We start from the raw sequence: 16,333 nt of genomic DNA on the forward strand, positions 1-16,333 counted from the left end.
AAGTCCAATGGTGCAATCCTTGATCCCAGGTACTCTGGAGGGCAGTGAGATATGGGGAAGATGAAGACAGGCCAACTTAGCTCTGAACTTCTGGTGACTCATCAGGAATCACGAACCAGGACAGCAACCCTTCCTGCTGAGTTCCGTTCCTGGTTAGCTATTCCAATATACACACTTTTCTTGGTTCTCAAACGACGCAAGACAGAAAAGTATTTCCTTCAAAGGAAATGCAAAAGTACCAAAATAACATCATGTGACTCTTCATGGTGTATTATAACTTCTTGGATACTGCAATTTCTCACCAACATTAAAAACTTTGAAAAAAAGAACTGATTTGAGTATAGAAGTCTAAATACTCCATCAGCAGACAAATAAAAGATGCATATTGTGAAAATCATACCCTACAAATTAAGCCTAGATTTCCACTAGATTCTGTCAGGACACAGCAGAAGAAAAACCCATTCTCTCAAGAAAGTCCAGGAGATGAAAATAAACGCAACATTAAAAAGGGAGAAATATATGACCAAAATTTTAATCTGTTGTATTTTTAACCAACTAAACAATAATGCAGTGATAGGAAACACAAGAGATTAAATTGCATGGAAAACAGCACTTCTCAGACGAACCTGTTTACAACAGAAGAAGAAAATAGTAACAACTTGATAGAATATTAGATGGAATGAGCACTAGGCCCAGAGTAGACATTTCTTGTGTTACTAAAAAACAGTGGGAGTCAAAAATAAAAGGAAAATAAGTTTTAATATTTGTATCCTGTGTTAAGGATGTGCATTCCTTTGTAAATAATCAGAATGGCAGTTGAATGCAGAGTTCGTAGCTGAAAGATGTGATTAACCAAGAGTAGCGTATCTCGAGTGCTCGTAGTGGACACTAACCTTTCATTTATCATCGAGGTTAATTTCCATTTCTGAGGGTCACTAACTTAATCATATTTGCTTGAGTTAATGTTGATCTTCTACAACCATAGCAAAAAAAAAATGTAAGCAATGCTTGTCTGAATGGAGCTAATTTAATCATATGACCTTTTCCATCTTATTTTCACCCTATGGCTCTATGACTTCTTCTAACCAGACAGCAAATTACTGGACTGTAAGTGGCATAATATGCTTAGCTAATTTATTCTTACATTTATGAAAATTATGAGATACTAAATGAGTGCATTATGCTGTTTTACTGTTTCCACACCTTTTTAAAAAAAGAACCTACTATTGCAATATTTGGGCTTTACATAATGATAATTTCTTTTGTCAGAAGAGTAGTCCAAGTGCTGAAGAGTTCAAGCAGTAAAGCTTGGATGCTGATTATTCCTACTGTGGGAAAGGTAGCTCTGCAGTCACTGAAGTGTCAAAGCAGCTAGTGTCAGAGGAAACACTTTACACCTCCCCTGGTGCTTTTGCAAGGGCTACTCCTAAGAGAACATTTGTTTCTGCAAGTGTGTGTTGGTAATCCTGACTGAGCTGGTGATGTCTCCATCACTGATTTTCAGGTACTAATATTCCAGCAACATACATATTCTGGCAGTGCTGGCTCTCTGTTTAGAAACACAAAGATCAAATCTTCTCACATCCAACTGATGGTAAAGGAAGCATGAAGCATTTTGCCTCTCTATCAGACCTCTGACAGCTCTGATACCACTGCTTTGCAGCACTTAATAGCATTCAAAATGTAATTAATGTCGAGAATATGGATCTCAAAGAACTTTCATCAGCACTGGCAGCAGAAACCAGAGTTCTTGATTCCCCTGCTCTTTCCATAATTTATTTGGAAACATTTTTTAAAATCAATTGTTACTAGATTTTTATGACAGGAAAAAGCCTTCTGGAAAGAAGTGAACAACAGGATTTCTGAAGGGTATCTTCAAACAATTGCAAAGTTATAGACTGAATACTGGTCTGAAAGGTTCTGCAGAAACATTAAAATTACAAAACCTCTGGAAATTAGGGGAAATTGCAGGGCAAAGACAGACTTTCACCGAAGAGCCAAGTTTTTTATCTGCCACCACAGCTCCATCATTCCTCAGTTAATTTCCCTTATATTGAATGTCAGCAGTTATGGCAATATTTAGAAATCATCAAAACTTGCTTTAATCAGCTATTATTTAAATATAAGAGACGGCAATAATATTCATGGTGACTTTTATTGCCTTACCAGAACTGTATCTCTCTTTGTATTTAATAGAAAAAAGGTACAACTGGGCTATGGATAATTTTCAGAAGTCAGTATGTAGGACAAAAGAAATGTCCTTTATGAAATACAATCTACATTCTACCCATGTATGCCTTGCAGCATCACATATTTATATGAAACACAGTAAACCAGCTAATTTATTACAAAACACAAGACAGTGATTTATTGGTCCTTGGTCACGCTGCGAGAAAATCTGGAGTCTCTTGAATTTCAGTCTCATATAGTTAGGTTTTGCAACACCCTAGCAATTCTGTCCAGTTGAATGTTGCACCTGATTCCATTCACAACATAACCCTCTAATCATCAGGCACAGAGAAGATGGATCCCTCTTCTTTAACCTTTAATTAGTACTTAGCTACATTAAGCATGCTGAGGGCAAGATTAGCCATAAATGCTTCCAGGGGCACTGTGCACTTACTAGTAACCTCTGCACGTAGAAAATATGTATTTCACTCAGAACCAGCAAGTGGAAAAATATGTAGCAGAGAGGGTTGGACAGCATATAATTAAACTTGCTTTGCATATTAGGTGAGCATCTAAAGTGGAAGCCATCACTCTCTGTCTGTGAGCACCTCCCAAGGTTGCTGCAGCAGAACCACAGAGCTTTGCAACACTAGGTAGGCAGAGGCAGCACACGACCCGTGAAAAACAAGCTTTGTGTTCTGGCAGGGCTGAGACATCCAAATACATCCAAATACAGGACCAGATTCTGCATGGTGCTGAAGTCAATAGGAACTGAGGGTATTCAGCACTTAAAGGAAGCCACACAGCAGGCTATCAGAATGGGCCTTGTTTCAGCTATTTTAGGCAATCAAATTTAAGTGGTTATGCTGAGTTTGTTTTACTCATTTGATGTTGGCATTATCATTACAGGATTTTAATGCAGTGAAGCTTTCCACTGTCTAGTCACATTACCAGATATAATATACTATATTTTCTTTAAGGATATGATTTTTGGGAGCACGTTGGTTTCATTATATTATGTAGTGGGGGAATTTATAATCTTAAAAATCTCATCTAATACAAAGCAATCGCACCCCAAACAACTAAAGCAGCATGTTTTACTGAATGTTTCAGTCATTTTTCCATGTGAATGTCAGCATGTAGATCTGTATATATCATCACAGACTCATGCTAACTCAAGCTCTGAATGTTTTCCATGAACAATACTTTCTACTTCTAGACTCCATGTCACTGAGAAGTCAAGTGATAGTGATGCTTAGAAATTAATTTATTTCAGGTATGCTGCAAGAGCCATAATCAGCCATAAATCCTTTTGCCCTATTTGCGTTTACTGAATTTGCCTTAATTATACTGTTGCCTAATTAGGAAGCTCAGTCTAGAGGGGAACTCGCAAGAAGCAATGATGCAGAAAGCAGAGGACAGTTTATTCCACTTCATGGATTTACAACTTTCTGCTACCGCAAACCATTTGGAACAGACTCTATTTGTGAGGTCATTAACATGTAAACAGTGTCACACTGAAGACGCATGGCAATGACCTACCATGCTAATGAAAAGTGATATTGAGTTTGCTAATTCAGATAAGGGTACACAGATTGCCTTTTCTCTAATGTGCAAGAGCCTGTCACAGAAATAAATGCATGGTCCTTGTTGCAATTAATTTGATTCTTGTTCTTTTAAAGCTTTACTTGTAGATTTAATTAAAGCTTTCATGCAGCACACACTTTCAGGAAGTATCTATGTTTAATGGCTTTTTCTCCTAAATTAAAGAAACGAGTGAAGGTTAAGATTCAAAGAAGAACAAGAGAGCATAAAATGAAAAGCTGTGCTTAATACAGTAAGGATTACCTTGTTTTGACAGAAGCACATATGCAGTATTTATATACATTTCTTAAAATTAGTGTTATATTGTGGCTTTCATGGTGAAGTAATTTTCAATTGATTAAGATACTTTTTTTCATTTTTGAATATAAAATATTACATGTTATGTTTCAACCTGCAGGTGAATATTTTAGAAGCGTAAATCAGTTTTTAGATAATAAAAAAATGAACAAATAAAAAAAGTGCAGTTTCCCCAGGAAACCAAAGAAACAATCCCCATTGCAAAAATCCCCAGAGAAAACACAGAGCACAGAGAATAAAAATAAGGCAATCATAAAGGAGTATTTTTCAGGGCATGAGAGACATTATAGTATCTTGGGCAGGAGTAAAGGAAAAGGGGATAAAGAACAGGTTGAGTAAGTAAAAGGAGGAGCAGAGTAAGAAGAGAAACAGATGAAAAAGTAAACAGCCAGGAGAACAAGGAGGCAGGCTTAAGAGCTGGGCACATTCATGTTGAAAAAGAAGCTAGAAGAAAGAAAACAATGATTGGAACTAAGGAGTAAGTTAGTTATGATACTTTTTGGACAGAGGCCTGGACAACACACTTCCATGAATGCTCAGTACTACTGCTTCAGAATAGGTTTATGGTGCTTTGGATTCCACCAAAAGGCAGCTGAAACTGCATTTACTGATTAATAAAAAAATATGCTCTCTGTTCTTGCTGGGAGCATGTATTAGGACTCAGCATACAACCAATGAATTCTGCTCTCCCTTTAATTTTTTTAGAGCACAGAGCAGGTAGTCCCTTTGGTTTACTAACACTTACAGGATTCTCTTTTTTTGTTAGTTAAAATCATGTTATATAATCTTAATCATATTAAAGTGAAGACATGACTCCTCCCTATGTGCATAAGCATGAATGAAAGTCCTTCTGCCAGTAATATCTGGAAGTTATAGCTAAGGGACAGAGCTGTAATCTACCATAAACATGACAATATGACCTGAAAAATTCAGTAAATACAAAGCATTCAGTATTTAATCTGCTTTTGAAAATACACCGTAAGCCATAAACTTAGTTCATCTGAAGTGACCTTTCCACTGACAATTTCCAAATAGGACCATAAATACAAGCAAAATACAAGCCTTTATAGCTAAAATGTAAGCAATATCTATGTAGCTGGAGCAAATATTGTAAATTGCATTATTATACTCAATAAGAACATGTTGATGAAATCTATACTGGAAGATTTTATTTTAGGTTACTGATGTCTACACAGGAGGAAAGAACACTATCACTTTGAAATAGGACATGTGCAATGGCATAACTGCTCTGAAACAGCTGACTCTCTCATTCCTGTTCAACAGTGAAATGCTCAGGTTGGCAAATGTTTTCCTTTGCCTTTTCTTCACATACGACACATGTCTCTGTAGCTCCAACTTTTGTTTTCATGATCAGAGGAATCAGGGAATGGGAATGAAGAATAGAAGCTACCTCCCTCTGCAGGTGAACTGAGAGTAATCAAGACACCCCCAGACATTTGGTTCAATATCTCACTGAGGGATGGCAGCTCAAGCACAGAAACAGCCCTGAGCTTCAGTCACTAAAAAGAAAAATAAATGTGCATATTTATGTTCACCAGCTCAGTACTCACAGGAGCAGGTATTTCACAGCACAAGCCCTACAACACTGTGCTCTGCTCGAGCTACTGCTTCTTTTTATTTGGATCATTGTGTCAGGCTGGCACAGGAACTGACAGAATTATGCAAGACTTTCTTGACAGTTCTATAGATTTCTCTCTGTAGCATACACTAAATGTTACAGACTAATAATAATAATAATAGCAGTAATAACAAATCCTTTCTTGCACATTTGTAAATGAAATGGAGTCATGATTCTAACATATTATGATTAGTCTCATAAGAGATATGTTCTTTTGTCTGGGGCTGAAGAAATGCCAGGCAGGCTTTGCTAGATATGCAAGCACACAGCACAGTCCATTCCTCTGGTTCCTTGCTCGATTAGCTTTTGTGATGTCCAAAGTTTCAAAGCTGATAGAATCTTCCCAGCTACACTTTGCAAGTGCAATACTGCCCTGAAATAAGGAAGGATCCTGGTCAGATAGAATCCTTGCACAGACTCTGAAGTGAAAAAGAAGACAAGAGCCATCAGGAGTAGAAGAAGAAAGCACCTGAGATGGTTCCTTATCCCCTCATGCCAGAAACAGGTAATTAGCGCAGGAAATCAATGTCCAAGAAAAATGTCAGAATGAAAATTTGGAAATGAATGATGACTTTGGTCATCTAGACATGATAGAAAACAGCCACTGTACTTCCCTTTGGGGATCTGTCAGTCTACTCTTCAAGGGAGCTCAAGGCACATTTTAGGTAGGAAAGGAAATGTAAAGGAGAAGAAGGAAAAGAAGCCAAAATTAGAAGATTTTTCTTGTGAAATTACAACACTCAGCATTGACAGATGCTACCTTGAGGTGGATCATCATTGACCTGGCAATGACCCCCGCAGACAGGCTCAAGAAATATATTTCAGGTAAAGCATCTCCCAGGCGATTCAGAAATAGAGAACAGACTTCAGATAACAAGCTCAACAAAAAAAGTATCACTCAGTAGAAGCTATCACAATACTAATGACTACAACACCTCAGTGCCCTGTGCTGGCATCACCCACTAGACCTGAATTTGTAACAGTTGTCCTTATCTGTACCACAGAAGTGACTAAGCCTTAGGCTTTCTGGAGCTATGAAGTTTTAGGGTTAGATTCACTGTATGATTTTTTCTACCCATTTTTCTTTCAGCATTTTTCCTCTGCTTGTCCTCCTTGAGACCAGGAGAAATACAATACATCCTTCACCTCATTCCCTGTAGTCCCATCTTTTGCAGACACATTCTGCCAATCAGTTGAATATTTCATAATACCATTTTGAAAACTAACACTTCCATCTTTTAAAAAAATACAGCCCAACATAAATTATGAAGTGAGTTTTGGTCTTAATATGCAGCATAAATTCTCTATTTCCATTAACATATCTACAATCACATAAAATGTAATGGCATGTTTGGTTTTTAGGGAAAGTAAGTTTCCAACACCATCACTCCCTTATAAAATAAATACTAATATTAAAATACGAAACTCACCTTCCTATTTATGTATTTACCATGGAAGTATTCAAATTCATTTTTTAGCTATCTGTGTATACAGAATAGCAATTTCAGAGTAAAAACCACATAAATAGCACCTTTTTTTCCTGAGGGAAAAGTCTGAAACAAAGTGAATGAAAATGACTCACCTAATACTGTCTTTGAAAGTATAATTCAACACTGATGGTTGATAATGGCAAAATCTCAGTGCCTAGAAAGACTGCTTGACAGTAAGCATGACTGATTAGGGAATCAAATTTTTAAGAAAGATAAAACCCAATGTCAACAGGCTAATTGAAAATTTATTCAATACACGGTTTTATAGAGAAGACAGGCCACCTGGTAACAGTGCCTCAACAAGACTCACATGGGATGGCAACACAAATACTCAAATACAATGGTAACTTAAACACGTATAGCTGTCACTATCATCTCTTTCTTTCCCAAATATATGTCATGTCTCAGTGTTACATATAATAAACACAGGCTTTCAGGTTTATCCCACAATAGCATATGGATTCCACACCTTCTAAAAGCAGTCTCAGTATTCAATTAAAATCCCATATGTTAGTTTAGAAAACAACACAAAGCTTTTAATAGCAAGGAAAGAACAAAGATGTCTCTAGGCTGCAAAGTATTTATTTTTTCCACAGTTATGTTGTTTCCCTCACTAAATGTCTGGTACCTTCACCAAACAAGTAGCGTCCCCTCTAAGGACAGAAAATCTCCAAACCTCAGCTCATCTGCAAATTTATTGCTTGACACTAATGGAGCACAAACAGTAATTTGTGTTGTGGTTTAGGAATGGCATTCTCCAATTTAGTGTTCCCACTGAAACCACTCCAAATCAAATAGACACTCCTCCACTCCCAGCTCCCCTCCCTCGCCACAGGAGAGCAGAACTGGAGGCACAGAAGGTAAAGGTTGAGATAAGAACAATTTACTGGAAACAGCAATTGCTGGAAACAGCAACGAGATAAGAAAACAAACAGTAACAGCAACAATACCACTGACAGAGGGTAAAGAAAGAGGAAACAGAGACATGACCCTGAAAACACTGGCCACTCCCTCACACACTTCAAAAAGAGCTCATAAAAGTTAAATAAATAATTACTTACTGCTGGTCAGTCTGTTAAGGATTATTTACAATTTTTTCTACAGTGAAATGGCAATGTAAGCCCTGGTTATTAAGCAATACAATCAGATCCAGAAGGATCAGAAGATACAAGGAATCAGTATAAGAAATAATGACTTTAGTTAGATTTTAAAAAATTATGTCATGTACTTTAATTAAAAATAAAATCCCAATTCTGACCCTGCTTGCTATCTGCGCGTAAAAGCTAGATATTGCACATCTGTACATAAAGCATACAGCACATAGCACAAAAATGTGTTTTTTAGTAATGGTGATTTAGTAGAACACCCTTCCTCCTTATTTTGGACAATAAATATTATCTGAAGATTTCAGTATGTCGGCATTGTAGACTTTACAACATGCAACAAAAACTCTTGGGACATCCCCATATTATTTAAGTCTAGCTTACAAGACAGTTAGAGAAATCCATGGTTATTTTTGGTTACAGGATTCTATGATACAAGCCTATGTAACTCGGCATATTTAAAGGTGCAGAAGAGATCACAGGTGTAATCTAACAGATCAATCAGTTCAAACACATTAGAGTTTTTCTGTTCAATTCTCTCCTCCACCTATGCAAACATGATTTTGTTCTGCTTCCAGAGGCAGATGCAGTTGAGAAAACAGGACTGTTTCTAACCTCTTTCATTATTTTTGAATTACTACAGAAGTTTTAAATGTGACAACTGCATATTCTCTGGAATTATCCATAAATCACTGTTAAGAGTTTTGACACTGTTGATTTTTTGGAAATGTTATTACTTTAATTATTAGGGTCATTTTGCAAATCTACTAACTTAGTGCTTTCTGCCCTAACTACTAGGTCAATGCAGTGAGACTGGGCAAATGAGCTAGAAATGAAGTCTCTATACAGAGATATAGAAGTCAACACTGAGTATCTGCTAGTGAAGGAAGAGAACTACACTGAGAAGAGGCTGTCAGTCTCCTAAGCTCAAGCTAGATACACAAAAAAAGCATACTTCAACTGAGCGCCAAACTATCAAATTCTCATGAAAAGCAGGATATGTTTTCATGCACATTTATATGGAAAAGCTCGATGTTTGTGGAATTGGTTTTCTTGGAGGAGGAATTTTGTCCTGTGTCATACACCAAGTATCAGCCAAAAGAGTCTCTAGTCCTATACAGTCTATTACATTAATATTTAAATATAGTGTTAGGCTTGGGATTGAGATTTCCATACAGATGATGCACCTGTGATGCGCTTGTGTTCTAGGGCACCTTACTAGATGATTAGTGCTGGGACACACAATAGCAGATTCCACACTATTAAGATCTTAACATGATTAGCTTTGTACAAGAATACTGGGTAATAACTGTCTCCTATTTCCCTACTTCACCTTTCACAAGCTGAAATGACTTGTGAAAAGGCACAAAAATATAATAACATTATGCACCTAACTGCTGTGCAGCACTGTTGTTGCATAAGTACTAATTTCAATAATAATCATAACATATCATTTTGATATCAAGCTCAAACTGAGGAACAGCATCAAAAGCTGCCTTCACAACTTTGCATTTTAATTTGGTATACATCCTACTCATAGCAATATAATGAAATATTTTTTAGAAAAGAACTTACAAAAGCTGCAATCTGTAACTATCTGCCCAAGAATCTGGGGTAAACTGAATTGGCCAAACTACCAGGCAACAGTGTCTGGAATAAATTCTGATGGTCCAAGTGCTCAATTTGTTTTTCTGATGTTTTAATTTTCATGAAATGTAGTTATTAGCTCCTGACAAATGATTAATGATCTCCAAGGGCAGAATCTTTATAAAAATTAAAATCTCCAATACAAAAAGCCAATGGTCAGCACAGTGGTGCTCGTTGTCGCCTCAGCAACAGGCTTGCCTAGTCCATTTAAGCATAATTACAGAACAAAATACTAATGCACTTTTCCTCCTCCAGCCCAAGGCACAGGGGTTTTGCCCATCAGAAAATGTGTCAGTGGCAAGCAGTCGTGCCAGTGCCACCTGCCATGCTGAGAACATCACTCACTGCCGGTGTAACTAACAGCACCATCTCCATTCTTCTTTTTTCCCACCTGGACTCAACTGCCACGTCAAAAGACCTGCTGCAGGGATAATGAGCACTATGACATTTGTTCTAATCTCAAGAACAAAAGAACTTACAGAGGACTAACTATGGACAGACAAAAAAAAAATCAAAATAAAAAAAAATCTGCTGCCTGCCTGACAGGCGAAAGGTAAAAAATGCACCAGATGTCAGGAATGCAAGGCTAGGAGGGAAGACTGGCAGAGGTACTTAGGCCCATTAAAAAGAATTCTCAATAGCAGTATTCAACTCCTCTTTCTGTAATATCTATTGACTGGCTAACTAGTAAACACAAGATAAAATAGAAATAATTCTCTGCCAAATATGCACAGCTGTAGGTCCACCTCTGATGATTCATCAGCAGCTCTAGGCATCTGCCAATTTTTTCTTTTTAAATTTTAATTTAGGATGGATCTAGAAGTGGCAGAGATTGCAGTCTGCTAGGGAAAAGGAGCCCACAGAACACAAGCAAAGCAGCACACAAGACAATAGTAACTATTTCAGTGTATAGATGCTCACTTGGATGTTACAGCTTGCATTTACAATGACTAATCAGTAAATTTGAATATGACACTCAGTATAGAAGTGGTAAATTAGCAATGGCAGAGTACTTGAAATTATGTTTCTGAAAATATATAACATTTTATAATCCATACCAACTTCCTAAGCTAAAAATAAAACTGTAATGAATCCTGCATTCATCTAAGATTTCCACCAATTTCAGTGAAATTGTGTGATGCGTAAACAGGTGGAGAATTTGGTCCAAAATATTTCCTCCTACTAACAGCCAACCTTGCCTGCACTTTTCATGGCTCTTACTTCCCTTCTTTTGCCCGACAGGGAACAAAACAATGAGGTCAAAATCCCACAGTTTCTTTTGGAAGAGTTAATCAACCCAAGCTACAAAGTTACTGAATTTGTATCATACTAACAAAAAGATCTTTTCTTGAAGTAACTAAGAAGTACCAATAATCCTGAGATGCTCTATTCTATCCACTACTAACAATCTCCATGATTGCAAAACTAGGGACAAAACCTGTTTGTAAAACCTAAAGCAACCATTTCAATTAAGGCATTTTCCTTTGTCTGGGGAAAAAGAAAAAAAAACAATATAATCCAATTTCATTGAATAATGAAAAAGTGTTTCATTTAATGTTCCATTTGTTTCAATTTTGTTTCTGACACAGCCTTGAGACATGAATCACATTAAAATATAAATTTAAATATATTTACTTATTAAGGCAACACCATGCTAAATGGCTTACTGTGTTACATTATTTTGACATTTTGAAGAACTACATTTAAATAGTCCCAAACTGAATTTATTTTTTTAAGGTGTATTTTATGGAAAGTTTAATCTCAGGAACAGAAACAAATTTTGCAATACTATATCTGTGGAAGAGTTAATTTTTTCTGACCTCCACATTAATAAACTGCTTTAAACAACAGTTTACAAGAATTGCACTATACATAAAGTGTCAAATAAGAAATCTGAATTACCAACCACATGAGCAGTTTCCATGTATTGTGAAATCTTGGAGAATTTCAGTTATGAGGTTTAAATTTTAGTTGCTTTAATTCATTTGAAAAATGGTTCTGCTTGGTTTCCTGAAGACCAAGTTTTCAAGGTAGAAAACATTTAATATTTTTTCCATAAATACTATAAATTAATGTTTGATGCTTTTTCAAAACATAAAGTGAAAGTTTGAAAAGCAACTAGAAGGAACATCATAAACTTCATGAAATGTGCTCCTTTCAAGAGCATGCTACCACCATACATACTTAAAAATTGGTACTAAAATTTTTCTTATGTAAGTAACACCTCAACTTCTGTTAACTGTGTAAAAATATCTCATAGGTTCCTATGACTTTTAAATCTGAGGTTTAAAGAAAACAGATAACTACTGGATAGCTGATTTTTGCTGCTGGCCAACATGATTATACAAGATTAAATGCGTCTCATTCTTCAACTAAGCAAGACCCCTAGTACTTTGCTAATCTATTATGTACTCCTTGTACCTGGAAAACAAGTAAAAGTGAATAGCCTCAGAAAGGGATTTTCTAAATTCACAGAAGAACCCTTCTCATTCATCACCTGCTGACAACAGGGAATGAAGCGAGGCTTTGGGTAAATAAAGAAGTATATAATGGTATTACTAAGGACTGAATCAGAATAAAAAATTTGTGCAAGTTATGCTTCATCCTGCCCTCATTTTTAGTGCTCTCTCCTTTGAAATTCACTCCAGAAATGGTAACTTACAATGTTTATGCATGATCAATTATTCATAAAAAGTAGTAATATGTACACAGCAACAAATGAAAATGCTTGTACATGTCTAACCAATGCTGTAATTTCAACAGTACAAATGAGAAAGAAGCTACTAAATAAATTCTAAAAATAGTTATTTAGGCATGAAAATTTCTCATTGACATGGTAGTGATATTGATACCTATTACTTCTCAGTTAAGAAAATTCTTTACATAATGTTATTCAAAGGACCCTAACGCAGAGTATGAGACATAAGAAACTCTTATAAAGCTAAATATTTCATTACATTATAGACCATGTTGTTTTCATCTTGGTGCAACTTCTACAAAGTATGTTTTTATAAAGAAACTTTCAGTATTAGCATTCACTACTTAATCATGGAACAACATGGCAGAAAGTGTGTCTCTGATGACAAAGAAGTTACTTACAGGTAATAAGTGTAGGAGTGATAGCTTCTTCTGCCATGATGGTGGAAGGATTAGGCAGTGGTGGAAAAGATGAAATGGAAGGAAAGAAAAGTCAAATATTAATGTATGAAAAATCAAGATGAAACTGAGACCTGAACTGGTGACACAAATGAAAGGTAGCAGGAATGTATATCTGGGCATATCATGCAATGTTTCTGAAATAGACAGGTAACATACCCAATCTCCATAACATTTTGAGCAATACAATATATAATGCATCTCCAACTGTTAAACCACCCCTAGGTGCACCTACGTTAATGTTAGGTATTTAAAGTCTGTTTGTATCTGCATACACTACACACACAAATATTCCCAATTAAAGTGCTAAACCACTTCTGACTACACCTCAGCTGCATTAGGAATAAGGACACAGAAATTCTAGCATGGTGTTAGAAGCTTAATATGGAAGCTCAGAATATGCTTAAAGCAGTTCCTCTTCTTGTCACAGCACTGTAGAATCTTAGCCTTGCCCTTTTTTCACTTAAAGCAGTCAGTGCTGCCTTTGAAAGGACTTGTTTACAGAGGGGGAAGATCAATGACCACAGCTCTTTTAATATTTGAGTTTTTAAATTCAGAAGGAAAAGATACTTACTAGCATGCAAATAAATAGTCTATCCTTGTGAGCTACAATTATATTGGCGGTATTTCCCCATGCAGCAGAGATTAAAATAAGTACTGATCCTTGTATCCATGTTATTCCTGCCCATGTGAATGCCACAAAGAACAACTTGGGAAATCTAGCACCACCACCCTGAAAAATATGAGCTCAGCCAGCCTTGCAAAACCTCTTGCACAGCCAGCTACTTCACCTAGACATGCTCTGTGTGAGGACAAAATATAGCAGCCTTCCAGCTACGCTCTTCTGCTTTGCATCTTTCCCTCCCTCCCTCAGTTATGAGCCCACTACAAGCAGGATTGCAGCCCCCCAGAAAGGGCAAGTTTCAACCCAAATGAATTCCATATATTGACTGCAATTAAAAGAAGGCTGGAGATCTTAAAACATCTCCGAGCCTAATGTCAACTAGCATTCACATGTTGGTGAGATAAAAGACTGAAAGGAACTATGTAGGCATTTGTAATTTTTACAGCACATGCATACAGCCCTTTGACTACAGAGGAAACATGTAAACAGGCCTTGCAAAGGACTATAACTAATGTTAACTTGCCTCTGGCTACATGCTTCAGGCATCCCTTTGAAAACTAGGCTTTCATCAAATTTTCTCTCTCATCTTCTTTGTGTGAAGATGCCGTTAGAAATACTTCCCAGTTTTTATTCCCATTTTTCTGATGCAAACAGTATTGTTCAAACACAAGAGGCTACACACTGCATATTTAATCACATGGCACATATGGAAAATGTATACCTGCTGAAGTTGAGATTTAAAAGATATCTAAGAACAGAATAAGGGGCAAGCTGCAAAACAGTTGTAAGTCTCTTTGCATTCCATAGGGAGCATGGGATCAAGTCTTATCAAAGCACTTACCTGCACTATAAGCAAGCAGTTGTTCTCTAGTTAAGTCATAATTATATTTTCCCCTACCTTTCTTTTCAGAATTATTCATTCTCTCACATTGATTTAAAATCTCATGACACTGCCAACCCTGTTTCTTACCATATGTTGCCATGAGAGAGATTTAATGTAATTAGTACAAATGTTCTCATATTTCTAAAAGATGTATAATAATCTGAGAAACAATAATAAATACAATTAATCAGTGAAGCACTGCTGGTACTTACAAGCAGAATTCTGCCAAATATGTTATAGAGATAAATCATTCCTTATGAAAAAAATGCTGAAAATCCAGGAACTTCATTGTGTGTAAATGTCCCATTAAGAATTTGTGTAACATGAGAAAAATTGGAAGTCTCAAGCTTCAGCTATTTTTATAATGCTACAGTTGTGAGATTTTCCATATAAAAGTCCTTGAAAAAGAGTACCAAGGTTTTGACTCTCAAAGAATACCATACACTGAAAGAAACAGGTAAAAAGAATACATTAAAATCCTGCAGAAAGTTTTATACTTGCAAGTTTTACACAAGCATTTCAGGCCACATACTAAAGCACCATTCAGAACTGAATGGATTTAGCTTTTTTAAGAAATAGGGACAAGCTCCATTTTTGTTCCTGCATAATGAATACAAACTAAAGTTTCTGTCTATGTATGAAAACTCTTTTTCTGTTAAAAAGAGTGATGCCATGATTTTGGCCAATTTAGGATAAATTCTCTTATGGCTCTTCATTCACTTCCCAGTAGCGAGATTATTTTATGTCAATAAACTGTTTCTGCATAGAGTGACAATACTAAGTACTTTTAACTCCTTTAGGACTGAAGACATAATTTCATGAATGTCACTTGTAGAATAAGGCCCCAGTATAAAATTTACGAAAAACAGCACAGGAGGCTGGCTGCAGAAGGATTGACCCATCAGAATGGAAATTTTTGGAGCTGTGTCATTATCTCAGAGTTTTCCTTCATAATTTCCCTTTTTTAGTTGGCCTACAGGGAAAAGTAAGGTTGAGGGAGAGGAGGCTGGAATTTTCCTTCAGCCTCATTATCTTCAACTTCTATCCTAAGTGTTTGAAATTGTTGGCAAAGGTGTATGTATAACTGAACAGCCTGATTTGCTATCAGGGAATGGGAACAATGCATTCCCAGCCCAGCTCCACTGAGAGCAAAACCCTTCCTTATCCACTGCCAAAAAAACCAAGGTCTCTGACTTAAACAGATGCCACAATTACATACATTGGAAACTCATGGAAGGCTCAGGCACAGAGACAGCTGAAAAGAGACACTAAGAACAGGCAAAACAAAATAGTCTTTTTATGATCACAGAAACTCCATTCTACAGCTGAATCAGAAGCCAGTGAAATAAAATTTTAATAACTGCTTCCTTACTGCACTCCCACTGCAGCAACAAAATGGCAGCCCCAATGGAAACAGCTGCCCCAAAGACATACAAAGGACTCCTAAGCAAATATTGAACCATTAACTTAACAGCTTATGCAACATTTTAAAATTTAACTTAAATAGAATATAAAAAAAAAAAAAAGGAAAGAAGATAATATAGCTGTAAGGGTCTCATGTATGTAAGTCTTGGTTTAATTGCTATTGCTTTTCCAAAGGTTGTAGCAACAGCACTCTCATTTTCACTGCCCCACTTTAAGCTGACCAAAAGATGAAATTAATTGGTGCATTCTTTATTTTTAATGTTTTTTATAACATCCTATGCAAGTACATCAAAG

At 36.4% G+C, this 16,333-nt stretch overlaps 1 protein-coding gene across 7 annotated transcripts in view; it reads right to left on the reverse strand.

The window, feature by feature from the left end:
* PTPRM (protein tyrosine phosphatase receptor type M) overlaps window positions 1-16,333 on the reverse strand; it is a 447,605-nt gene that overhangs the window by 135,856 nt on the left and 295,416 nt on the right. For 4 of the 7 annotated variants that reach the window (XM_033068164.2, XM_033068169.2, XM_033068145.2 and 1 more), the window contains one exon: window positions 13,050-13,079. The exons of the other annotated variants lie outside the window; for them this stretch is intronic. In XM_033068164.2, coding sequence (XP_032924055.1) covers window positions 13,050-13,079 — 30 coding nt within the window. The remainder of the gene's footprint in view (window positions 1-13,049; window positions 13,080-16,333) is intronic. 7 annotated transcript variants of the gene reach the window in all.

The sequence above is a fragment of the Catharus ustulatus genome, chromosome 1 (genome assembly GCF_009819885.2).
Source record: "Catharus ustulatus isolate bCatUst1 chromosome 1, bCatUst1.pri.v2, whole genome shotgun sequence".
NCBI classification, from domain to species: domain Eukaryota; kingdom Metazoa; phylum Chordata; class Aves; order Passeriformes; family Turdidae; genus Catharus; species Catharus ustulatus.